Source organism: Mastigoproctus giganteus, chromosome 9, assembly GCF_048544385.1.
Source record: "Mastigoproctus giganteus isolate SK-2022 chromosome 9, ASM4854438v1, whole genome shotgun sequence".
In the NCBI taxonomy this organism is placed as follows: domain Eukaryota; kingdom Metazoa; phylum Arthropoda; class Arachnida; order Uropygi; family Thelyphonidae; genus Mastigoproctus; species Mastigoproctus giganteus.
The window spans coordinates 117,324,149-117,351,755 of NC_143583.1; the positions used below are offsets into that span (position 1 = coordinate 117,324,149).

The window sequence follows — 27,607 nt, forward strand, 5'->3', positions numbered from 1 at the left end:
GTGTGAGTGACACCATGTCTCTGATATCCCTACAATGCCCACATTCAATGGCTTAAACAGTACTTCAAATTCATAAAATTTATTTACTATGCTCCTAGCATTAGTGTACATGTAAATATACATCCATCCAACTGTTTTTGCTCTTAGTAATCCTAACACAGGACACGTATTTGCTTGTTCCATGAAGATCCCAGAAGCCTTGAAATCTCCAACACCTTGCTTTCCAGGCTGCTGCATACTCCAATAGAAGCATTGCAAGATTCATTTACACCTCTCCCTGTGACTGCTGTTAAACTACTAGTCTGTGTATCCCCTATTCTTCCCCCAAGCTAGCAGTTTTTCGACCCACCCTGTCTCAATAGCATCAGCAAATATTCTTGCACCCATTCTATTCAAGTGTATCCCATTCCTGTAAAAACAGTCTCTCCTATTAGAGAAAAATCTACTCCATGAGCCTTGCACAGTCTCTGCAGAGCTGAATTGATTGCACTCCCTCCTATCATGTCCAGGTAGAATTGCAAACACTTTCAATTTAAATCCCAACTTGTGACTTTTTCTCAACATATCACCAGATCTCCTACTCTTAATATCATAAAACATCATCTTTTTCTGACCTTAAAAGATGACAGTTGCTCTACAGTGTCAACTTTTGTCCCAGGTAGACATATCTAGGTATGTCTGCCTGTATGCAGACATACCTATTCCACCTATCCTTTTTACAAAGCATAATTCCCATTTCTCTGCCAATAAAATTTTGGTATGGGTTTTATTAAATATGCCTTCCAGATTGGAGGGGAAGTGAGAGGTCCTATACTCAATATTTTATGGAATATATTATAAAATACAACTTAATTTTGGAGGGAATATTAAACTTCAAAATAAATACAGAGCACCCATTGTAACCCAATTATATTTTTATCAAGCATATATTATTTATCTCACAGATTATATTTCCTTTTTTTTTTATCATAGCGTCTTGATGGTTGTGGTCTATTTATACATTTTCTCTATTTATTTCTCATTTATAAACTTTTTTTAGTGTAAAAATGTTTTCTTGTCACCAAGTGTTGAGATTTTCCAAATGTGTCAGTGATATTCTTTCATATCCTTTTTGTTTTTTTTTAGTTTTATTTTTACTTTAAATAATGTGCTTGGCTCTTTTTCATTCTGTACTTTATGTGGTCTTGATTATTTTTTGCCATAGCCTTTGTGATCAATGTAGAGTGCTCTCAGTTTTGACACATTTGCATTTTATTTTTGAAATATTAACTCCTTTGGCAGCCCTTTCCAAGGCAATTCATCTCAGCTCTCTTCAGAAGTTACTTTCATCACTTCCTCTATAGTTTTATTCAGTATGTCATTACTGTCATATGGAAGTTATGTAATATATGTCCTGTTTAATAAATTTAGGTAAATATATTATTTTATCTTGATCCCTCTCCATTACTGTGTCTGGGATAACCAGATACAGTAATGGAGAGGGATCAAGATAAACTATTCTATTCTTCTTTACACCTATCTCACATGAACTTGGTCTATGATCAGAATGAAATTATTTGTAGATCCTGCCTAAAATTTGTATTTAATATTTTTCTTTCGTGCCTAAACAAAATTAGACTTCCTTCTGACCCAAAAATTAGAAGTTTTTAAGTAATTTTAACAACAAAAATGTGAGCAAAATATTCTGGTATGTTATATGTATTAACTTCAATATAAGCTGATTATGTTTTTTTATCTGATAATATATATATAATTGTACTTTATCAAAAATAAAAAATGCTATTGTATCTTCACTTTCCCCATATGGGAAAATGGTTCTATACTTTTGAAAAATATAATATACCTTCCAACTGTTTCCCATGGTATTTGTTAAGGACATACTATTTCCCTAACAAATCCATGAAAATGTCTACATATCTCAATTTATATTTCAAAATTATTTATTTCAGTCATATGCTCATTAAGTAATATTAACAACATCTCATATGTATTTTTATGCTTTTATATTTACTGCCCCTCTCATGTTAAATGTTTTAAGGAATTTTCATATATCATTTTAATTCTAAATTATTTTCTTCTCTTTTTCATTCTATGATCCAGATAATGTCCATTTGTTAAACTTCAATGAACCTTTAATGAAATATTAATTAGGCAAACTAAGATCATAATCCCATAAGAAGAACTCCATCTAAAGATTAGTGTTTATTACTATTATTATTAGCCATATGGTGCAAGGAAGTATGAGGCTTATGATGCACCAGCAAAAAAAAAAAAAAAAAAATTCTGAATTACTCCGACAGAGAGAGAGAGTTAGAAGTAGAAGGGGATCACCAAGAAAGAGAAGAATGATGATATCGAGCTCAGGACCCTTGGTGTGACAAGCCCATACTCACTAGATGTGAGCCCTTGGGGTTGCAGTATCCATATTATTAATCCAGCAGTAGCATTAGTAGAGGCATTTGATGCAAGAAAGCAAGCTTATGCAGCATCAGCCAAAAAAAATAAATAAATAAATAAATAATAACCACTTCCACTTCACCCCTCTGTTCGTTCGAAATACATGTCGAGCTGAGCCTTAAACTTATTTAGGCTATCAAATTCCACAACAAGGGATGGAAGTCTATTCCAGCAACCAACCACCCGCTGGCTAAAGGCAAATTTCCTCACGTCTATCCTACATCTGTCTTTCCTCAATTTGAATTTATGCCCGTCTCAGGTGATTATTCTGAGCAAGAGGAAGAATCCCATCAGCATTGAGCATGCTCAAACCATTCAAGGCTTTATACACCTCTATCAGATCACCTCGCCGGTGCCTAGTCTCCAGACACTGTAATTTGCAAAACGTAAGCCTTTCTTCGTAAGAGCACCCCTCTGTTCCATTCACTAATCTTGTTGCCCTTCCCTGTACTCGTTCCAGCATCTCTACATCCTTCTTGAAATGAGGCCTCCAGACCTGTATACAGTACTCTAGGTGCGGTCTGACCATTGCCTTATACAAGGAAATAATCACCTCCTTATCCCTGCTAGAAAAATTCCTATATATCATCGACAATACACCATGAGCTACTCTTGCAGTCCGTCTGCACTGTTCAGAAAACTTCATATCTGCCTGCACAACCACCCCCAGGTCCCTTTCATTCTCTACCACTGTCAGTGTAGTACCACAGAGTTGATACGTTGCTCTGGGGTTGCTGTTTCCCATATGTAGTACTTTACATTTGTCAATGTTAAACTTCATTTGCCACCTCTCAGCCCATCTGCTCAACCTTTCCAGATCCTGTTGCAGTAGCATAGTGTCAGTAGTGCACCTTGACAACCCTGCCAACCTTCGTATCGTCTGCAAACTTGGACATTAAGCTTGATATACCATCATCAATATCATTCATAAATACAGAAAACAATAAAGGACCCAATACTGAACCCTGAGGGACTCCACTAATAAAATTAGTCCACGATGAACAGTGTCCATTGATTACCACTCTCTGTCTTCTCCCCCTCAACCACCCCTTTATCCATAGCAGCAATTTGCCTCCAATGTCACACTGCTCCAATTTGTGCAGCAGTCTTCCATGTGCAACAGTATCAAAAGCCTAAGATCCAAGTACATAATATCAAAGTTATTCCCTGCATCCAGTTCTTTTGTGACTGCATCATAGTATCCAATCAAATTTGTTAGGGAAGACTTCCCCTTAACAAAACCATGCTGTGTCTGAGCTATAACTGAAGTCTTGTCTAGATGATCCTGAATTGCTTCTTTAACCAGTGCCTCCATTAATTTTCCAGGAACAAAAGTTAAACTAACAGGTCTATAATTACTTGTGTCAGCCTTTGATCCTCCTTTGTGAATTGGGGTCACATTTGCACATCTCCAGTCAATGGGTACTTCCCCTGAGTCCAAGGAAGCTCTCATAATTATGGCTAAGGGTTTGCTTACTTCCTTTGCTGCCTCCTTTAATATAACTGGATAGCTCCCATCCACCCCAGGTGCCTTTCTTGTGTTTATCTTCAACAATTTCTCCTCCACTTTACTCTCAGTTATTACAAGATTCTCTAGCTTACTGCCAGAGTTGAATACACCTCTGGCATTCCCCTCGCTGAATAACTCCTCGTGTGTGAATGTCGATGCAAAATATTCATTCATTTTGTTAGCTACCTGAGCAGGATCATCAACAGTTGACCCATCGATATCAAGTGGACCAATCTGATTCATCCCCTTCCTTCTAGAGTTTACATAAGTAAAGAACTCTTTGCTGTTTTTCTTTGCATCCCTTGCCAAAGATTTCTCGTAGTCTGCCTTCGCCTGCCTAACCTCCTTTGTAACTTGGTTACAGATCAACTTGTATCTATCATAGGCTTCTGTGTCACGTGCTAATTTGTATGTATCCCATGCATTTTTCTTCTCTGCCATATGTCTCATTAGTTCATCTGACATCCACTTAGGTTGGTTGGTTGGTTATTAGGATTTTTCTGGAGCATCAGCATCTATGGCTATAGTGCGCCAAATCCACTTAGGCCTAAACCTTGAACAATATTTCTTAGTTGGTATGTAAAGCCTAGTAGCTTCCAAGATAAGTTCTTTGAATGCTTCCCATTTTGAATTTGCTGTTGGTAGCATCATCAGTTGGTCCCACTGTATAGAATTTAAATAATGCCTCAGTCCATCGTAGTCGCCTTTACGAAAGCAATACCCCTTCCCTTTACCCCTAATGGTAGTTACCTCTTTCAGTAACTCCCACTTCAGCACACTGTGATCACTGCCACCTAGTGGTTCATTTACCTGCAGATTCTTAATGCATGAAGAATCACTACTGATAATTAAATCAAGAGTATTACTCTCTCTAGTTGCCTCCTGAACATGCTGATGTAGAAAACAATAATCCAATAAATCCACAAAAGCCTTGCTAGGTGTGAGTGACCAGCCCCCAAATTCCAGTCAATATCTGGGAAATTAAAATCCCCCATTATAAGACTCTCTGATTTACTGGCCCACTCTATTTCCCTGTACAGTTTCTTATTATACTCATCAGAGTCATTAGGCCTATAGCACACTCCTACTCTCAATTTTGATCTCCCAATGCTTATGTCACACCAAACTGACTCGACACTGCACTGTCCAGCAATGTCGACTGGCTTCACTTCCTTGGATTTTATGTATTTCTTAACTAATGGCATAACCCCTCCTCCCTTCCTATCCGGTCTATCCTTTCTGTAGACATTGTACTCCCCAAATTCCAGTTCTGCATTCCTTATATCTGTGTGACACCACGTCTCTGAAATCACCACAATATCTGCCTTTGATGTTTTGAACAATTCCTCAAATTCATCAAATTTATTTACTAAACTCCTAGCATTGGTGTACACGCAAGTATACATGAACCTGTTCTTTTTCTTAGCTACCCTAACACAACCACAACCTATGTGTTTATTTGTACCCCAATGATTCCCAGCAGTCTCTGAAATATCCTGCATTTTATTTTCCAGGCTGCGGCTCATTCCAATAGAAGCAGTGCAAGAATCACTTTCACCTCTGCCAGTGGCTACTGTTAATCTATTAGTCCTTGTATCCCCCCAATCTAGCAGTTTTCCAACCCACCTAACACTGCCTCGATAGCATCAGCAAACATTCTTGCACCCTTTCTATTTAAGTGTATCCCATCCCTGTAGAAGCAGTCTCTCCTGTTAACAAGTACAGACCAGGCTGAAAAAAATTCTACCCCTTGAGCCTTGCATAATCCTTCCAGGGCCGAATTGATCGACAGGGCTCTCATCATAGTAGTATCACCCCCTTTTGTTACAAAGGTGCTATCATATGATAGCACCTTTTCTACCCTGATAGGCGCAGTCTCTAACATTAAGGTTTGGAAAAAGTATTTGGTTGTTTTTTAATTGCATTTGTGTATACCAATGCATGCCCTTTAAACTCATAATTAAAAACCTGACAAAACCACCAGACCAACTGACTTCCTACAGACCAATAAGCCCTACTAACAGTTTGCAGTAAACTCTTGGAATGACTCCTGTTAACCAGAATACAGGCTCACTACCTACAGGCAAACCTAATGTTCCCAAACCAGTACGGCTTTAGACCGGGAACATCATCTGTAGATGCCCTGAAGAACCTCCTTGCACGTGCAGCTGCCACAGAAAACAAATACTTCCTGGCTACCTCTATCGACTTCGCTGGGGCGTTCGACACCCTTTGGTGGCCGAGCATCCTCGCCCAGCTCCGGGGGAGTGGGATGCCAGGCAACCTCTATCGAGTAATCCAAAGATACCTCTCCAGTAGACTCATCATGGTGAATGCTCCATATAAAATACTCACCAGAAAAATCAACAGAGGCTGTCCATAAGGCTCCGTTTTAGGACCCACGGTATGGAACATCGTCTTGGATGAATTCCTAAATACCGATATTGGAGAGGCGTCTTCACAAGCCTTTGCAGGCAACCTCATCCTGATGATAGAGGCAAACAGCAGAATCCAGCTAGAAAGAAAGGCAAATCATGCCCTTAAAATCCTACAAGAGTGAACCAATATCCACTTCTGGTAACAAGGGGCTATACAGCCCTTGTTACCAGAGTCACAAAAAAAGGGACTGGGGATTGAAAAAGAAGACCCTCAAGCTGTTTTACAAAGCCGCCTTCCTGCCAATAGCTACCTATGCTTCCGGAGCATGGTAACCTAAAGTCACCATGGCTGTAAATTGCAGAATCCTCGACTCTATCCATAGAGCCATGCTGCTCGCTATAACCTGGGCCTGCAGCACAGTTAGCACCCAAGCGCTGCAGGTGCTGGCGGGAACCCTACCTTTAGACCTCGAAGTAGCTAATGTGGAGTATTATATGAACTCTCAAAGGGAAGAGCCTGCACCTTTGCCGGCTTCGACGCAGATCCTACCACAAACCGTTTGACTGAGAAAAAGAGACTTACAAATCACCTCATGCAAACCTGGCAAATCAGATGGAAGAATTCCCCAAAGGGAGAAGTCACCAAACGATTCTTCCCCAACATTGGAAAACTCTATCCAATGGCTCCAGCATGGTTCACGCCGGGACTCCACACGACCTTCCTGCTAACAGGACATGGTGCCTTTAAGGCAAAACTTACAGCCCTGGGCATTACAGATGACCCTACTTGCTGCTGTGGAGAGCTGGCACCACCTCATGCATGAATGCCAGCTTTATGATGACCTCCGCTGCCAGCTCATCACCCGGATCACCTTTTTGCCCAGAGATAGAGAACAACACCTCCTGGACAAGAGGTAGGAATATATTGCCTTCTCAAAGTTCGCTGAAGCCTTGTACAGAAGAGGATGGGACCTGAATGCACACTAGCCACATAATGGCTAGAAGCCAAAATGTGCATAACACCAAAGATGACGTACCAAGCAACCATGAAGATAGACAAAAAATCTGAATGAAGGACGAATAGCAGCCGTTCTGGCGGCCTGAGTCAAGCACTAGTCTGGCTCTCCTTTAATACCCCTTCCTGGCAGGAGGATGAGATGACTAGTCGGTGCCCCCCCTGCTACCCCACCTTTCCTTCTGGTGGGGCATGGGCATGCCTCACTAACCACCTGGGGGAATCTCTTCTATGTCCCCCATACTTCTGCCTTTCCCCCAACCTTCTTCCTCCACTCCCCCACTCTATCTATACACAACGCGAGCACCCTACACACTAAATTTAATCTAGCCCAAAAATAATCTTCGCCCAGTCTCGGCCTAATTATCCTACGCACTGCCCTACTCCTGCCATATGAATGCATGCACACGAGCTGTATGCAAACATCCAAAGTAATTACGATTGCATAGATGCGTATATATTATGTATCACTGTTGTGTATTTGTGCATATATGTATATGTTCTTTTTTTTTTTTTAGGTCCTAGCCGCTGAAATCTCAGGAAATTACGCGGCAGGACCTGCCAGAGTAACTTAAATCTACTGGGTTCCTGGTCTGCCTCCATGGAGATGGGGGAAAACCCCTGGTGCCGCATGACAACAATACACCTTACACTACAATGCTTACTACTTTGAAATTTTTATTTATTTATTTTTTTTTTTTGTAACAATTCTAAATTTTTTGTAATTCAAATTGTGTGTAAATTGTGAGCCAGTTAAAATGCTCATTGGTTAAAATTAAAAAAAAAGTTTGTTAATTATGATTAAAATTCTATAAAAGTTTGGGAAACATTTTTAAAACAGAAACATGAAACTATTAATCTCTGCCAAATTTAAATTTGAGGAAGCATTTATTGCACAACTTGCATTACTCCAACACAATAAACTAAGCCAATATTTATGAAAAACAATATGAATTTAACTTATTTCGGTAATAAAAATTAAACTCTTAGTAATTCCACTGCAAATATAATGAAAATTATAAACATGAAATTATTATTTTTTTTTTCCAAAGTTCTTGTAACATTTATTACATGAAAATTCTGCATGACTCAAATACAAAAACAGATATCAACACATCATTTCATGTGCCCATCAGATGGAAAAGCAATTTTTATTTTTCCTATGAATAGCCTTCTTCATATATTATCAGGTACTGTTATGTACCATTACCAAGAAATATCACTTGCAATTTGATATCTGTTAAATTTGTTAAGAAATAAAAGTCATCATATGCTACATATGATATCAGCTGGAATACTATATACTGGCCCATGACAGCTTGTTCAACTATGTCCATCCCCCTCCATTTTGTAGAATGCACTTCTAATCCAACATAAAATCTAAAATGCAAGGATCTTGGCAATTTTTTTTTTTCTCTGCTGAAGCAGTAATCTTGCCACTCTGATGAATTTTAATTGCTCAAATAACATTGGGGCCTTTCTGGCAATGTAAGATTCCTAGAGTGTAAACCTTCTTGGAATGCAAATATACAGGAATTAGCTGCTTAATACCCACTCAGTCAAAATGTTGCTCACTTTTTTGAAAGTAAACTTACCACTTTTTGATGAAAAGCAGTGTTTCACTACATGATGAACTGTACTTGGCCAGACAGAGTGGAGTAATGTAAATGATATTGCCTAACCTCTCAAATCGTCCCTCACACAGTTTACACAAAGCGAACAACAAAAATGGATAAAAAAAAGAGAGCATATACAGGACAAAAGGTACAATTAAGATGGTATAAATAATAACAACCACTAATTCCAAATTAACAACTCATGAGCAATAAATACTTTTCTGCAGCCACTGCTGGGTTAAAAGTATAAAACTGAAATAGAAACTTACCAACAGGAGGTGTAGGAAATGTCCCACCATCCACAGCTCCTTCGCCATTTACTCCAGGTATTACTGGGCCTGGACCTGGTGGTTGTCCTCCATTTCCACCAGAACAAGTTGGAGATATTTCACCATTATTACAATAGCATATATTTGGCCTAATGCAACGTCCATCACCACATGTTCTTGTACAGATTGCTGTTAAACAAATTAACTATTAAACACTTTTTTTAATTAAATTAAGCAAAGTTCTGATTTATTAAAACAGAAAAAGAAATTGAAGAATAAAAAAATAGCTGCAAGCTGTTTCTATATACAATTTTAGCAATTACAACAATTAACAAAATGAGAAAAAAGCAATCAAATATTAATTCCAAAACCATGCTATCCCAATCACCTGACCCAAATAAATCACAATCCCATCAATAATATCAGAGAAACTGATAACATGCCATTTTATACATTTTCTGATGTTACATTGATGCTTTTCGTAGCAGCAACAAGTAACAGCAGAAAAGCATCAAATGTAACATCAGAAAATGATGTTACATTGATGCTTTTCGTAGCAAACTTGGTTTGCTATAAAAAGCACCAAGTTACATATAAAAAGTTTTTATATATAACTTCGTGTATATAAAGTTTGCTATATATACACAAAGACTTGTGTATATATATGTACACAAGTCTTTTGCTAATTATATACATTAAAACAGTGTTTTATTATTTAATCTTACTTACTCTTTTTTTTTTTTGGAGTTTAATCATACCAACCAAGGCATCATTCAGTGCAACAGAATATGCCAACTAACATTTTGTGTTGGTTTCTGTAGAAACCCTTCAACTTCTGAAATGCAGGAGTACTTCCATTGATTTTCCAAGTAGCAGCATATTCAGTGCTTGTTTTAGAATTCAAAGATTAAATAAATGTGCACTGCTCATTACAATGAGCAATGCCTATGGCACACATTTACCATAATTACAGGAACCCTAATTCAGTTTTAGCACTAGCATTAGCAGGGCATACAATGCAAGAAAGCAAGCTTAAATAACATCAGCCAAAAAAAAAAAAAAAAACCCTTCCCATTTCAGCCATCCATTCCCTCCAAATGCTTGTCTAGGTCTGCCTTGAACTTATTTAAGTTGCTGACCTCCACTACAACAGATGGAAGTTTGTTACAACTATCAACCAACAACCTGCTGACTAAAGGTGAATTTCTGCACATCTATTCTACAACTGTCTTTCCTCAATTAGAATTTATGCCCATTCAGGTGAGTAATTTGAGCAAAGGAAGAATCCCATTAGAACTGAGCTTGCTCAATCCATTCAAGGCCTTATACACCTCAACTGGATCACCTCACAGGTGCCTAGTCTCCAGAAGCTGCACTTTGCAGCACATCAGCCTTTCTTGGTAACACCAACCCATTGTTCTCCTCAGCAATCTGTAGAGCTGCCATTCCAGCAGCTCTACATCTTTCCTAAAATTAATCCTCCACACCTGTATACAGTACTCAAGGTGTGGCCAGACCATTGCCTTATAGAAGGGGACAATCACCTCCTTATCTCTGCTAGCAATATTTCTGTACATCAATGACAAGACACCATCAGCTACTCTTGCAGACATCATGCACTACTCAGAAAACTTCATATCTGAATGTACAATTACTCCCAGGTCCTTTTCATTCTCCACTACCCTGAGTGTAGTACCACCTGGTTGATACGTTATTCTGGAGATAGTGCTACCCATATGCAGTAATTTTTACATTTGTCAATGTTAAACTTCAGTTGCCACCTCTCAGCCCATCTGCTCAACTTATATAGATCCAGTCGCAGTAGCGTACTGTCATTACTGTTATTAACAACCCTGCTAACCTTCATATCGTCTGCAAATTAAACATTAACCCTGATACACCTTCATCAATATCATTGATAAATACTGAAAACAACAATGGGCCCAAGACCAAATTCTAGAGGAATCCAATAATAACGTTAGTCCATGAAGCACGGTGTCCACTGATAACCACTCTCTGCCTACTCCCACTCAACAATCCATTTATACATTGCAGCAAATTGCCCTTAATGCCATACTGCTCCAATTTGTACAGTAGTCTTCCATGTGCAATAGTATCAAAAGCTTTTCTACAAAATCCAAGTATATAATATCAAAATTATTCTTTGCATCCAATTCCTTTGTGAACACACAATAGTATCCAATCAAATTTGTCACACAAGACTTCCCTTTAACAAACCCATGCTGTGTCTGAATTATAACTGCAGTCTTGTCTAGATGATCCTATATCGCTTCCTTAACCATTCACTCCATTATTTTCTCCGAAACAGAAGTAAACTAACAGGTCTATAATTATTTGTGTCACCCTTTGAACTTCCCTTTGTGAATTGGGGACACATTTGATTCATCTGATTCATCCCTTTCCTTCTACAGTTTACATAGGTAAAAAACTCTTTGCTATTTTTCTTTGCATCTTTTGCCAAAGATTTCTTGTAATTTGCCTTCACCTGCCTAACCTCCTTTGTGACTCGATTACAGCCTAGCTTATATTCGCCATAAGATTCTGTTATCACCTGATAATTTATATGCGTCCCATGCATTTTTTCTTCTCTGCCACAAGTCTCATTAATTCATCCAACATCCATTTAAGCCTCCAACATCCTTGAACAGTATTTCTTAGTTGGTATGAAAAGCCTAGTCGCCTCCAAGATTAAGTCCCTGAAGGCTTCCTATGTAGAATTCACTGTTTGTAACATCATCAGTTGAACCTACTAGATAGAATTTAAAAACTCTCCGAGATCACTCTAGTCACATTTATGAAAACTAAAACCCTTCCCTTATTTGGAAGAGCAACCCTTTGTTCCAATCACTAATTTTGTTGCCTTTCTCTGCACTCATCCAGCAGCAGCTCTACATCCTTCCTAAAATGAGGCCTCAAGACCTGATATACCATCAAGGTGTGGCCTCACCATTGCCTTATACAAGGGGATAATCACTTCCTTATCCCTGCTAGAAAAATTCCTGTATATAGCGTTGGCACTAATGATATTAAGAGTAGGAGACCGGCGGAAATACTTAACAACTACAAGTCACTGATGAAAAAAAGCCGTGAATTAGGGTTGAATTTGAAAGTGTCTGCAATTCTGCCCAGACACGATAGGAGGGAGTATATGATGAGAGCCCTGGCGATCAATTCGGCCCTGGAAAGATTGTGCAGGGCTCAAGGGATAGAATTTTTTTCAGCCTGGTCTGTACTTGTTAACAGGAGAGACTGCTTCTACAGGGATGGGATACACTTAAATAGAAAGGGTGCAAGAATGTTTGCTGATACTATTGAGGCAGTGTCAGGTGGGTCGGAAAACTGCAAGATTGGGGGGATAAAAGGACTAATAGATTAACAGTAGCCACTGGCAGAGGAGAAAGTGATTCTTGCACTGCTTCTATTGGAATGAGCAGCAGCCTGGAAAATAAGATGCAGGATATTTCAGAGACTGCTGGGAATCATTGGGGTACAAGTAAACACATGGGTTGTGTTAGGGTGGCTAAAAGGAAGAGCAGGTGCATGTATACTTGCGTGTACATCAATGCTAGGAGTTTAGTAAATAAAATTGATGAATTTGAGGTATTGCTCAAAACATCAAAGGCAGATATTGTTCGGATTTCAGAGACGTGATGTCACACAGATATAAGGAATGCAGAACTGGAATTTGGGGAGTACAATGTCTACAGAAAGGATAGACAGGATAGGAAGGGAGGAGGGGTTATGCTATTAGTTAAGAAACACATAAAATCCAAGGAAGTGAAGCCAGTCGACATCGCTGAACAGTGCAGTGTCGAGTCAGTTTGGTGTAACATAAGCATTGGGAGATCAAAATTGAGAGTAGGAGTGTTCTATAGGCCTAATGACTCTGATGAGTATAATAAGAAATAGAGTGGGCCAGTAAATCAGAGAGTCTTATAATGGGGAATTTTAATTTCCCAGATATTGACTGGAATTTGGGGGTTGGTCTCACACACTAGCAAGGCTTTTGTGGATTTATTGGATGATTGTTTTCTACATCAGCATGTTCGGAGGCAACTAGAGGGAGTAATACTCTTGATTTGATTATCAGTAGTGATTCTTCATGCATTAAGAATCTGCGGATAAATGAACCACTGGGTGGCAGTGATCACAGTGTTCTGAAGTGGGATTTACTCAAAAAGGTAACTACCATTAAGGGTAAAGGGAAGGGGTATTGCTTTCGTAAAGGCGACTACCATGGACTGAGACAGTATTTAAATTCTATACAGTGGGATCAACTGATGATGTTACCAACAGCAAATTCAAAATGGGAAGCATTCAAAGAACTTATCTTGGAAGCTACTAGGCTTTACATACCAACTAAGAAATATTGTTCAAGGTTTAGGCCGAAATGGATGTCAGATGAACTAATGAGGCATATGGCAGAGAAGAAAAATGCATGGGATACATACATACAAATTAACACGTGACACAGAAGCCTATGATAGATACAAGTTGATCTGTAACCAAGTTACAAAGGAGGTTAGGCAGGCGAAGGCAGATTACGACAAATCCTTGGCAAGGGATGCGAAGAAAAACAGCAAAGAGTTCTTTACTTATGTAAACTCTAGAAGGAAGGGGATGAATAAGATTGGTCCACTTGATATCGATGGGTCAACTGTTGATGTTCCTGCTCAGGTAGCTAACAAACAAAATGAATATTTTGCATCGACATTCACACATGAGGAGTTAATCAGCGAGGAGAATGCCAGAGGTGTATTCAGCTCTGGCAGTAAGCTAGAGAATCTTGTAATAACTGAGAGTAAAGTGGAGGAAAAATTGTTGAAGATAAACACAAGAAAGGCACCTGAGATGGATGGGATCTATCCAGTTATATTAAAGGAGGCAGCAAAGGAAGTAAGCAAACCCTTAGCCATAATTATGAGAGCTTCCTTGGACTCAGGGGAGGTACCCATGGACTGGAGATGTGCAAATGTGACCCCAATTCACAAAGGAGGATCAAAGGCTGACAAGTAATTATAGACCGGTGAGTTTAACTTCTGTTCCCGGAAAATTAATGGAGGCACTGGTTAAAGAAGCACTGCAGGATCATCTAGACAAGACTTCAGTTATAGCTCAGACACAGCATGGTTTTGTTAAGGGGAAGTCTTGTCTGACCAATTTGATTGGATACTATGATGCAGTCTATGATGCAGCAAAAGAACTGGATGCAGGGAATAACTTTGATATTATATACTTGGATCTTAGAAAGGCTTTTGATACTGTTGCACATGGAAGACTGCTGCACAAATTGGAGCAGTGTGGCATTGGAGGCAAATTGCTGCTATGGATAAAGGGGTGGTTGAGGGGGAGAAGACAGATAGTGGTAATCAATGGACACTGTTCATCGTGGACTAATTTTATTAGTGGAGTCCCTCAGGGTTCAGTATTGGGTCCTTTATTGTTTTCTGTATTTATAAATGATATTGATGATGGTATATCAAGCTTAATGTCCAAGTTTGCAGACGATATGAAGGTTGGCAGGGTTGTCAAGGACACTACTGACACTATGCTGCTGCAACAGGATCTGGAAAGGTTGAGCAGATGGGCTGAGAGGTGGCAAATGAAGTTTAACATTGACAAATGTAAAGTACTACATATGGGAAACAGCAACCCCAGAGCAAAGTATCAACTCTGTGGTACTACACTGACAGTGGCAGAGAATGAAAGGGACCTGGGGGTGGTTGTGCAGGCAGATATGAAGTTCTCTGAGCAGTGCAGACGGGCTGCAAGAGTAGCTCATGGTGTATTGTCAATGATATATAGGAATTTTTCTAGCAGGGATAAGGAGGTGATTATTCCCTTGTATAAGGCAATGGTCAGGCCACACCTACTGTACTGTATACAGGGCTGGAGGCCTCATTTCAAGAAGGATGTAGAGCTGCTGGAACGAGTACAGAGAAGAGCAACAAGATTAGTGAATGGAACAAAGGGGTGCTCTTACGAAGAAAGGCTTACGTTTTGCGAATTACAGTGTCTGGAGACTAGGCACCAGCAAGGTGATTTGATAGAGGTGTACAAAGCCTTGAATGGTTTGAACATGCTCAATGCTGATGGGATTCTTCCTCTTGCTCAGAATAATTACCCGAGAGGGCATAAATTCAAACTGAGTAAAGACAGATGTAGGATAGATGTGCGGAAATTTGCCTTTAGCCAGCGGGTAGCTGGTAGGTGGAACAGACTTCCATCCCTTGTCGTGGAAGTTGATAGCCTAAATAAGTTTAAGGCTCAGCTGGACAGGTATTTCGAACGAATAGAGGGGTGAAGTGGAAGTGGTTATTTTTTATTTATTTATTTTACTTTATTTTTTTTTGGCTGATGCTGCATAAGCTTGCTTTCTTGCATCAAATGCCTCTACTAATGCTAATGCTAATAGTAGTAGTGGCATGTGATGCAAGAAAGCAAGTGTATGAGCTTATGCAGCATCAGCCAAAAAAAAAAAAAATCACACCATTCACTCCAAATGCCTGTCCAGTTCCTCCTTAAATTTATTCAACCTATCAACTTCCACAAAGACAGATGGAAGTTTGTTCCAGCAATTAACCACCCGCTGGCTAAAGGCAAATTTCCGCACATCTATTCTACATCTGTCTTTTCTTAATTTGAATTTATGGCCCCTTAGGTTCGTAATCTGAACAAGTGGAAGGATCCCATCAGAATTCAGCGTGCTCAACCCATTCAAGGCCTTATACACCTCAATCTGATCACCACGCAGGTGCCCAGTCTCCAGCCACAGCAATTTGCAGAACTTAAGCCTCTCTTGGTAAGAGGATCCCTTCATTCCCCTCACCAATCTTGTTGCCCTTCTCTGTACACGCTCAAGTAAATCTACATCGTTCCTAAAATGCGGCCTCCAGACCTGTACGCAGTACTCAAGGCGTGGCCTGACCACTTCCTTATACAGAGGGACAATCACTTTCTTCTCCCTGCGAGCAAAATTCCTATATATCATTGACAAAACCCCATGACCTGCCCTGGCAGCTTGTCTGCATTGCTCAGAAAACTTCATATCTGACTGCACAATTACTCCTAGGTCTTTTTCATTTTCTACCACCTTAAGTGTAGTACCACACAGTTAGTACGTTTCTCTGGGGTTACTTCTACCCATATGCAGTACTTTGCATTAGTCAAGGTTAAACTTCAGTTGCCACTTCTTAGCCCATCGTCCCAAATTATCTAGATCCTGTTGCAGTAGCACACTGCCATTACTGTCATTAACAACCCTGCCAACCTTTGTATCATCTGCAAACTTCAACATTAAGCCTGTAATACCTTCATCAATATCATTGATAAATATACAAAACAACAGTGGACCCAACACCGAACCCCGTGGGACTCCACTAATAACATTAGTCCATGAAGAGCAGCACCCATTGATTACCACCCTCTGTCTTCTCCTACTCAACCATCCTTTTATCCATTATAGCAGCTTACCCTTAATACCATTCTGCTCCAATTTGTACAATAGTCTTCCATGCGCAACAGTGTCAAAAGCTTTCCTGAAATCCAAATATATGATATCAAAATTATTTTTTGCATTCAGTTCCTTTGTAACCACATCATAATATCCTATCAAATTTGTCAGACAAGACTTTCCCTTAACAAACCCATGCTGTGTCTGAATTATTGCTGCAGTCTTGTCTACATGATCCTGCAATGCATCTTTAACAAGTGACTCCATTATTTTACCTGGAACAGAAGTTAAACTAACTGGTCTGTAATTACTCGTGTCACCCTTCGATCCCCCTTTGTGAACTGGGGATACATTTGCACATCTCCAGTCCGTGGAGAAATCCCTTGAGTCCAAGGATGCTCTCATAATTATGGCTAAAGGTTTGCTTACTTCCTTTGCTGCCTCCTTTAATATAACTGGATAGATCCCATCCACCCCAGGTGCTTTTCATATGTTTAACTTCAACAATTTCTCCTCCACTTTGCTCTCAGTTATTACAAAATCATTAAGTATCCTGCTACAATTTGATAACCTTCTGCCATTTTCAAACCTTAATAATTCCTCATGTCTGAATGTAGATGCAAAATACTCATTCAGTTTGTTTGCTATCTGAGCAGGATCATCAACAGTCGAACCATCGATGTCAAGTGGACCAATCAGATTCATCCCCTTCCTTTTAGAGTTTATATAAGTAAAGAAATACTTGCTGTTTTTCTTAGCATCTTTTGCCAAGGATTTCTCGTAATCTGCCTTCCCTCTTTTGTGACCTGATTACAGACTAGCTTATATCTGCCATAGGCTTCTGAGTCGCTTGATATGCATCCCATGCATTTTTCTTCTCTGTTACGAGTCTCATTCGTTCATTAGATAACCATTTTGGCCTAAACCTTGAACAATATTTCTTAATAGGTATGAAACTTTTAGTAGCTTCCACTATTAATTCCTTGAATGCTTCCCACTTAGAATTTACTGTTGGTAACATCGTCAGTTTATCCCACTGTACAGAATTTAAAAACTGTCGGAGACCACTGTACTCACCCTTACGGAAGCAAAAATCCTTTCCTTTACCCCTGATGGTAATTAAATCTTTAAGTAAATCCCACATCTGTACACTGTGATCACTGCCACCTAGTGGTTCCTTTTTCTGCAAATTCTTAATACACGAATGATCACTGCTGATAACCAGATCAAGAGTATTACTTTCTCTGGTTGCCTCTCGAACATGCTGCTGCAGAAAACAATCATCCAATAAATCCACAAAAGTCTGACTAGTGTGTGAGTGACCAACACACAAGTTCCAGTCAATATCTGGGAAGTTAAAATCTCCCATTATAAGACATTCCAATTTACTAGCCCACTCTATTTCTCTGTACAATTGTTCATTGTACTCATTCAAGTCATTATGCCTTATTTTTGCTTTCGCAGTGCTTATGTCACTCCAAACTGACTCAACAGTGCACTGTTCATCTATATCAACTGGATGCACTTCTTTTGATATTATGTTTTTCTTAATTAACAGCATAACACCTCCTCCCTTTCTATCCTGTCTATCTTTTCTGTACACATTGTACTCCCCAAATTCCAGTTCAGCATTCCTTATATCTGTGTGACACCACGTCTCTGAAATCCCCACAATATCTTCCTTTGATGTTTTGAGCAATACCTCAAATTCATCAAATTTATTTACTAAACTCCTAGGTATACATGCAAGCATACATGCTCCTATTCCTATTCCTAGTTACCCTAACACATCCCATATACCCACCTATTTCAGGATGACTGCCATCCGTCCCTGAAACCCCCAACACCCCACGCTCCAGGTCGCTACTCATTCTAATAGAAGTTGTGCAAGAATCACCTTCACCTCTGCCTATGGCTACTGTTAAACTATTAGTCCTTGTATCCCCCCAAGCTAGCAGTTTTCCGACCCACCTAACACTGCCTCGATAGCATCAGCAAATATTCTTGCACCCTTTCTATTTAAGTGTATCCCATCTCTATAGAAGCAGTCTCTCCTGTTAACAAGTACAGTCCAGGCTGAAAAAAATTCTACCCCTTGACCCTTGCACAATCTTTCCAGGGCTGAATTGATCGACAAGGCTCTCATCATATACTCCCTTCTATCGTGTCTGGGCAGAATTGCAGACACTTTCAAATTCAACCCTAATTCTCGGCATTTGTTCAACAGTGACCTGTACTTGTTAAGTAATTCTGCCGGTCTCCTACTCTTAATATCATTAGTGCCAATGTGTACAACTATATCACCTTTTGTGCCCTTAAAAGATGATATCCGCTCTACAACGTCATCAACCTTTGTCACTGGCAGACATACCCTGGTCCTGTTCCACCTATCCTTTTTACAAAGCATGGTTCCCGTTTCCCTGACAATAGAGTCACCAACAACTACTAGTTCCTGTGGGACCAGCGATTCTGCCTTGGGGGTTGCCGCTGTGTTGCGTGATGACCAAGTACAAGCTCTGGCATTGATGTGGGCAGCTGAGAGCCTGATGGGCCCCTCAATTTAGATCTTTCGAGGGCATCCACCCTGTCCTTCAAACTCTCATATAGGCCCATGACAACGCTGAGTTGTCGCCTGATTTCCTTACATCACGCACGCACGCACGCACACACACACACACACACACACACACACACACACACACACACACACACACACACACACACACACCCCATGGCAATATCATGTTCCTTTCCAGAAAGTTTGGCAAACATTTCACAAGTTGCACATTTTTTTAGGCTGTGGTGCGTTGGAGAATCTCCCCCCCCTCAGTTCTCCCCCGAATCACAGCACTTCTGCCACTTTGTGCCCGCTGCTTTGCTGCTCTAGTTTGGGGCATGATACTTTAAATTAATAAGATCAATAAATTAAATTAATTTAATGTCAATATTACGCTATCTAATAGAAACAGTGAAGCGTATTATTCTATATAATTATACGTTAGAGCTACCTAGCTACCTCAATTAAAAATTTGAATTCCCTACCACTATATACAAAAACAATGACTGCAAGATTCGAACGAAATAATGGTTTTACCTATATTAAGTATTAATCCACAAAAACTCTTTATCTAAATTAAAATAAAAATAACCAGCATAACTATAAGACTACGTATTAAGTACAATATAAAATAACAATTATGTAAATAAAAAGGCAAACACTTATCGTTTTTTTTGGAGCCTGTAACTCACAGCTGTAATTTTTAAAGAGAGTCAGTGAACTCTGACATTGACAAGACACCATGAGCTACTCTTGCAGATCGTTTGCACTTCATATCTGCCTGCACAATTATCCCCAGGACCTTTTCATTCTCTACCACTACCAGCGTAGTACCACACAGTTGATACGTTACTCTGGGGTTACTGCATCCCATATGCAGTACTTTACATTTGTCAATGTTAAACTTCAGTTGCCACCTCTCAGCCCATCTGCTCAACCTTTCCAGATCCTGTTACAGTAGCGACCTGTCATTAGTGTCACTAATAACCCTGCCAACCTTCCTATTGTCTGCAAACTTGGACATTAAGCCTGATATACCACCATCAATATCATTAAAAAATACAGAAAACAACAATGGACCCAACACTGAACCCTGGGGGATTCCAACTAATAACATAGTCCACGATGAGCAGTGTCCATTGATTACCACTCTCTGTCTTCTCCCACTCAACCACCCCTTTATCCATAGCAACAATTTGCCTCCAATGCCACACTGCTCTAATCTGTGCAGCAGTCTTCCATGTGCAACAGTATCAAAGGCTTTTCTAAGATCCAAATAAAGTAAAAAAGTAAGTAAAGTGCAGCCATTATCAACCCACTGCAGGATGGAAGCCTCCTCAACAATTCATGCTGAGGGAAATGGACCATAATCTGCCATGCTGGTCCAGTGCGGGTTGGCAGATCGACCGTATTCAGCAGTCAGGGGCTTGAACACCAGTCTACTCAAAGAGTGTGTGTTACTGGACTCCCGCTCCTGCCCACTCGGCTACAGAGGCCTAAGATCCAAATATATGATATCAAAATTATTCCCTGCATCCAGTTCCTTTGTGACCACATCATAGTATACAATCAAATGGGTCAGGCAAGACTTTCCCTTAACAAAACCATGCTGTGTCCGAGCTATAACTGAAGTCTTGTCTAGATGATCCTGCAGTGTTTCTTTAACGAGTGCCTCCATTAATTTCCCTGGAACAGAAGATAAACTAACAGTGCTGTAATTACTTGTGTCGCCATTTGATCCTCCTTCGTGAATTGGGGTACATTTGCACATCTCCAGTCCATGGGTACCTCCCCTGAATCCAAGGAAGCTCTCATAATTATGGCTAAGGGTTAAGGGTTTGCTTACTTCCTTTGCTGCCTCCTTTAATATAACTGGATAGATCCCATCCAACCCAGGTGCCTTTCTTATGTCTATCTTCAAGAATTTCTCCTCCACTTTGCTCTCAGTTATTACAAAATCATCTAGCTCACTGTCAGAGTTTAATTCACCTCTGGCATTCCCCTCCCTGAATAACTCCTCATGTGTGAATGTAGATACAAAATACTCATTTAGTTTGTTAGCCACCTGAGCAGGATCATCAACAGTTGAACCATCGATGTCCAGTGGACCAATTGATTCATCCCATTCCTTCTAGAGTTTATATAAGTAAAAAACTCCTTGCTGTTTTTCTTTGCATCCTTTGCCAAAGATTTCTTGTAATCTGCTTTTACCCTCTTAGCCTCCTTTGTGACTTGGTTACAGACCAGCTTATATCTATCATACGCTTTCGTGTAACCCATTAATTTATATGTATCCCATGCATTTTTCTTCTCTGACACATGTCTCATTAGTTGATGTGACATCCATTTAGGCCTAAACCTTGAACAATATTTCTTACTTGGTATGAAAAGCCTAGAAGCTTCCAAGATTAATTCTTTGAATGCTTCCCATTTTGAATTTGCTGTTGGTAACATCATGAGTTGGTCCCACTGTATAGAATTTAAATACTGTCTCAGACCTCCATAGTCACCTTTAAGAAAGCAAAAACCCTTCCCTTTACCCCTGATTGGTAACTGTTTGAGTAAATCCCACTTTAGTACTTGATAAAGGAACCACTACGTAACAGTGATCACACTGTGATCACTGTTACTTAGTGGTTCCTTTATCTGCAGATTCTTAATGAATGAAGAATCACTACTAATAATCAGATCAAGAGTATTACTCCCTCTAGTTGCCTCCCGAACATGCTGCTGTAGAAAACAATCATCCAATAAATCGACAAAAGCCTTGCTAATGTGTGAGTGACCAACCCACAAATTCCAGTCAATATCTGGGAAATTAAAATCCCCCATTATAAGACTCTCTGATTTACTGGCCCACTCTATTTCCCTGTACAGTTGTTTATATATTCATCAGAGTCATTAGGCCTATAACATACTCTTACTCTCAATTTTGATTTCCCAGTGCTTATGTCACACCAAACTGACTCAACACTGCACTGTCCAGTCATGTCGACTGGTTGTACTTTCTTGAATTTATACATTTCTTAACTAATAGCATAACCCCTCCTCCCTTCCTGTACATATTGTACTCCCCAAATTCCATTTCTGTATTCCTTGTATCTGTGTGACATCATGTCTTTGATATCCCAACAATATCTGCCTTTGATGTTCTGAGCAATACCTCAAATTCAACAAATTTATATACCAAACTCCTAGCATTGGTGTACACGCAAGTATACATGCACCTGTTCCTGTTCTTAGCTAGCCTAACACATCCCATGTGTTTACTTGTACCGCAATGACTCCCAACAGTCTCTTAAATCCCCTGCATCTTGTTTTCCAGGCTGCCGCTGATTCCAATATAAGCAGTGCAAGAATCACTTTCACCTCTGCCAGCTTCTACTGTTAATCTATTAGTCCGTGTATCCCCCCCCCCAAACTAGCAGTTTTCCGACCTACCTAACACTGCCTCAATACATTAGGAAATATTTTTTCTCTTTCTGTTTAAGTTTATCCCATCCATGTAGAAGCAGTATATCCTATTAACAAGCACAGACCAGGCTGAGAAACATTCTATCCCATGAGCCTTGCACAATGCCTCCAAGGCTGAACTGATTGATAAGGTTCTCATCATATATTCCCTCCTATTACATCTGGGCAGAATTCCAGACAATTTCAAATTTAACCCTAACCCACGACTTTTTTTCAACACTGACCTGTACTTGTTAAGTAAATCTGCAAATCTACTCTTAATGTCATTAGTGCAGACATATACAATAATATCACCCTTTGTGCCCTTAAAAGATGATATCTGCTCTACAACATCATCAAATTTTGCCCTGGCAGACATACCCTGGTCCTATTCCACCTATCCTTATTGCACAATATATTTCCTGTCTCCCTGACAATAGAGTCACTGACAACTACTAGTTCCTGTGGGATTTTATTGTTTTACATTTTATGTGTTTCTTAACTAACAGCATAACCCCTTCTCTCCCTTCCTGCCCTGTCTATCCTTTCTGTACACATTCTACTCTCCAAACAATTCTGCACTGCTTATATTCGTGTGGCACTATATCTCTAATATCCCAACAATATCCACTTTTGATGTCTTGACCAGCACATCAAATTTATTTACTATACTCTTAGAATTAGTGTACATACATGGATGTATGTACACTAATACATCCATTTACTACCCACAAACTCATGAATTTCATCTGTCCAACTCCATCGTTGTCTTTCAGGTTTTCTTCTGGCTCCTCTTGGGTACCATTCTGTTATTTTCTTAGTCCACCTGTCATCATGTGGACTAAGAAAATAACAGAATGGGATTTGTTATTTTCTTAGTCCACATGATGACAGGTGGACTAAGAAAATAACAGAATGGTATTTTCTGAGTCCACCTGTCATCATGTCTTCGAGATATGTGTCCTGCCAAAGACCATTTCTTTAGTTTTGATAAGAATGTCCTTTACTTGAGTTTGTTGCCTAATCCTTGTGTTTATCTTCTTATCTAACAGTCTGATTCCCAATATAATTCGTTCCATCGCTCTCACCTTCTCTTCCATTCTTTTGGTGAGTGCCCAAATTTCACTTCCATAAGTCATGATGGGGAGTATACACTGGTTCATTATTTAACGTTTCAGACAAATTGGGATATTGCTCCTCACTATGTGACTATATTTCCTGAATGCTATCCATCCAAAATTTATTCTTCTCTTGACTGCCAGCAATTTATCATTATTACATGATTTGTCAAAGATAAGTACAGTCGGACCTCTCTTTAACAAACTTCCATATAGCGAAATTTTCTATGTAGCGAAATTTTTTGATTTTCCCTTGGTCATTACACTGTAAATAGTTTCCGTATAACAAAGAAAATTTCTATATAATGAACTAATTTCGAGAGACTTGGGTATGAATTGTTCGACCGCTGGCCTTTAGGCAATAGAGCTGATGCTGTAGAAAGCACGAATTAATAGCTAAAAGGATTAATGGTAGAAATTACTAATTTCAACCATAAGCATCCTATTAGAGCAGTGTTTCTCAACCTGTTTGTTATTTGGTTTTTTAGGAGCATTAGCAACTAAGGCCATATTGCTCCGGGAATATGCGGTGGTCATTCCCTGACCTTTCCGCATCCTCCGTATTTGGTGGTGACAGGCTTGAACCCCGGTCTAATCAAGAAGCGGTGCTACGCACTGCTGCTCCTTCCCACCTGGCTACGGAGGTGCCAATTCTCAACCTGTGTGCCACGGCACATTAGTGTGCTGCAAGTATGCTTCAAGTGTGCCATAGAAAATGCAAATTGATAAATCTGAGTTTTATAATAAAAAATTAATTAAAACAAAATTTATTTATTTATGCTGTGCTGACCTGAGTGCCTTTCTGTGGTCAAGGTGATGTCACGTTTTGATTCCTAGTATTATATTTGTTCACCTATACCACACAAATAATAAGTGTATTATTAAATATACCCAACAGAAACTTCCCATTTATGAATATATATAAATACAGTAGTGATAAATATAGTAGTGTGCCGCAGCAACAAAAAGGTTGAGAAACACTGTATCAGAGAATTAAGAGAGAGTGATTTTCCTTTATCTCGAAATTCATCTGTTGTTTCGAAGAAATTAGAAATCCTTGATTTCTAATTTCTTCGAGTGTGAATCATCCACACTTTCACTAAATTTCACCTGTCTCTGTTTACATGGTAGCTACAAGTGGTCCCTAATTTCAGCTTAGTTTTAACTGCTGTGCAAGTAATCTTACAGTGTCTAAGAAGAAATCCTTGAGTGTAGTGTATGGTGAGTTATTACGTAGCACAGAGCGAAACCCTCCATAGCCAGGTGGGCAGGAGCAGCAGTGCGTAGCACACGCTTCTTGATTAGACTGGAGTTCGAGCCCATGACCACCAAATACGGAGGATGTGGAAAGGTCAGGGAATGACCACCGCATATCCCCGAAGCAATATGGCCTTAGTTGCTAATGCTCCTAAAAACCAAAAAAAACAAACAAAACACACAAGAGTGAAATGTAAGATATTAACCATAACGGAAGACATAAACTTCGACATTAACCCTGATATAACTTCATCAATATCACTGATAAATACAGAAAACATCAATGTGCCCAATGCCAAACACTGGGGGACTCCACTAAAAATATTAGTCCACAAAGAGCAGTGTCCATTGATTACCACTTTCTGTCTTCTCCCACTCAACCATAGCAGCAACTTGCCCTTAATGCCGTACTGCTACAATTTGTACAGTAGTCTTCCATGTGCAACAGTATCAAAAGCTTTCCTAAAATCCAAGCACAGATCTGCTCCCGTATCCGCTGATTCAGTTACCTGCAGTTAACCACGAAACAAAAATGAAAAAAATGAAAAAATTTGGAAAATTCCAGAAAATAAAAAAATAAACGGTTCATAAGTTTCAAACTGCCCACCAAGTGAATACAGGCTGTCCGCCAGCCCAGTACATGACTCATCTCCCTTTGTCCCTATATCCACACTCCCATGCAAAACTTTCCCGCTATCTGCCCCTAGCGTTCTCGCTGATCGCATTCATTGTAGTGTTATCACAGTGCCTTTGTTTAAGCCCTTATTTACTGTAATAATGGCCCAAAAAACACAAGAGTAGTGGTGCTGGTAGTGCTTGTAAGCCTAAGTGAAGCAGTGAAGTGCTTCCCGTAATGAAAAAGTAAAAATTCTCGATATGATTGAAAAAGAAAAAAATCATATGCGAAGATTGCCAGGTTGTATGTTAAGAACGAATCTTTGATTCGTGAAGTGATGAAGCATAAAGACAAAATTTATGCTAGTTTTTCTGTTGCAACTCAAACTGCAAAAGTAACTGCTACAGTGCGTGACAGGGTGTCACTGAAGGTGGAAAAAGCATTAAATTTTTGGGTGGAAGATATGAACAGAAAAAGGATGCCCATTGATGGCAATGTGTTACAGCAAAAGGCCTTAAGCCTATACAAGGACTTTCGGAAAAAAGACGACATGGAAGAGGAAACCAAGCCATTTACAGTAAGCAGGGGATGGTTACATAGATTCAGAAATAGGTTTAATCTGAAAAATATAAAAATTACTGGAGAAGCTGCATCTGCCAATGAGGAAGCTGCTGACACATTTCCGGCAGAGTTAAAGAAAATTATAGAGGAGGGAGGCTACCATCCTAAGCAAGTTTTTAATTTTGATGAAACAGGACTGTTTTGGAAAAAGATGCCCAACAGAACCTATATCCACAAAATGCAAAACAGGCACCAGGCTTTAAAGCATGGAAGGACCAACTGACGTTGGTACTATGTGGCAATGCGGCTGGGCATATGATAAAGCCTGGCATTGTTTAGTAAGCGAAGAATCCTCATGCTCTCAAACACAAAAACAAAAATTATTTGCCTATCTTCTGGCAACACAACCTCAAGGCATTGGTCACGGCAGTGTTATTCACTGAATGGTTCCATGACTGCTTCATCCCCGAAGTGAGAAAATATTTGAAGAAGGAAGGGTTGCTTTTCAACGTTTTATTAATAATAGACAATGCACTTGGCCATCCTCGGTCGATCACCATCGAAGATCCTTCCAGGTTGTATTTTTGCCACCTAACACGACCCCACTGCTTCAACCACTCGACCAGGGTATCATTAGGTGCGTCAAGGCCGCATACACTCGGCAAGTATTCGAGATGATTCAAGCAGTGATTGATGCCGACACTGACACTGAAATCATGGACTGCTGGAAATCATTCACCATTGCTGATGCAATAACATTCATCAAAGGCGCAATGGATGAATTAAAACCAGAAACGGTGAATACATACTGGAAGAATTTGTGGAGTGAAGTCGTCTATGATTTCAAAGGCTTCCCAGGAATCGACGGAGAGGTAAACAAGATAATCCGAACAGCAAGAGAAGTTGGTGGTGATGGATTGGTCGATATAATAGCTGAAGAAGTGGTAGACCATATCGAAGAACACTGTGAGGTTTTGATGAATGAGGAGTTGGAAGATCTTGTTAGGTCATCTACAGAGGAAGAACATGAGGAAGAAGAAACTGAAGCTGAACCAGCAAAGTGGACAATTGAAATTTGGCAAAGTTTTTCGGAAGGTACAAAACTTAAAGGAGAAGATAATGGATTAAGATCCTATGATGGAACGCAGCATTAAAATTACCCATTTGATAACGGAAGCAATGGAACCTCTCCAGCATATTTTTCGTGAATTAAAAAGACAAAAGAAACAATTCCCTATCACGATGTTCTTCAAAAAGGTCGAAAAAAAAGTGTCCACCTATCGACGATCCACAGCCGTCAACATTTTCTATTCCTGATGTCATCCA

At 39.6% G+C, this 27,607-nt stretch overlaps 1 protein-coding gene across 3 annotated transcripts in view; it reads right to left on the minus strand.

Annotated features, from left to right (window-relative positions):
• Nucleotides 1–27,607, minus strand: part of LOC150080668 (fibrillin-2-like) — a 1,460,049-nt gene that overhangs the window by 1,369,624 nt on the left and 62,818 nt on the right. For all 3 annotated transcript variants that reach the window (XM_090381969.1, XM_090381968.1, XM_090381967.1), the window contains exon 3: nt 9,246–9,434. In XM_090381969.1, coding sequence (XP_090238095.1) covers nt 9,246–9,434 — 189 coding nt within the window. The remainder of the gene's footprint in view (nt 1–9,245; nt 9,435–27,607) is intronic.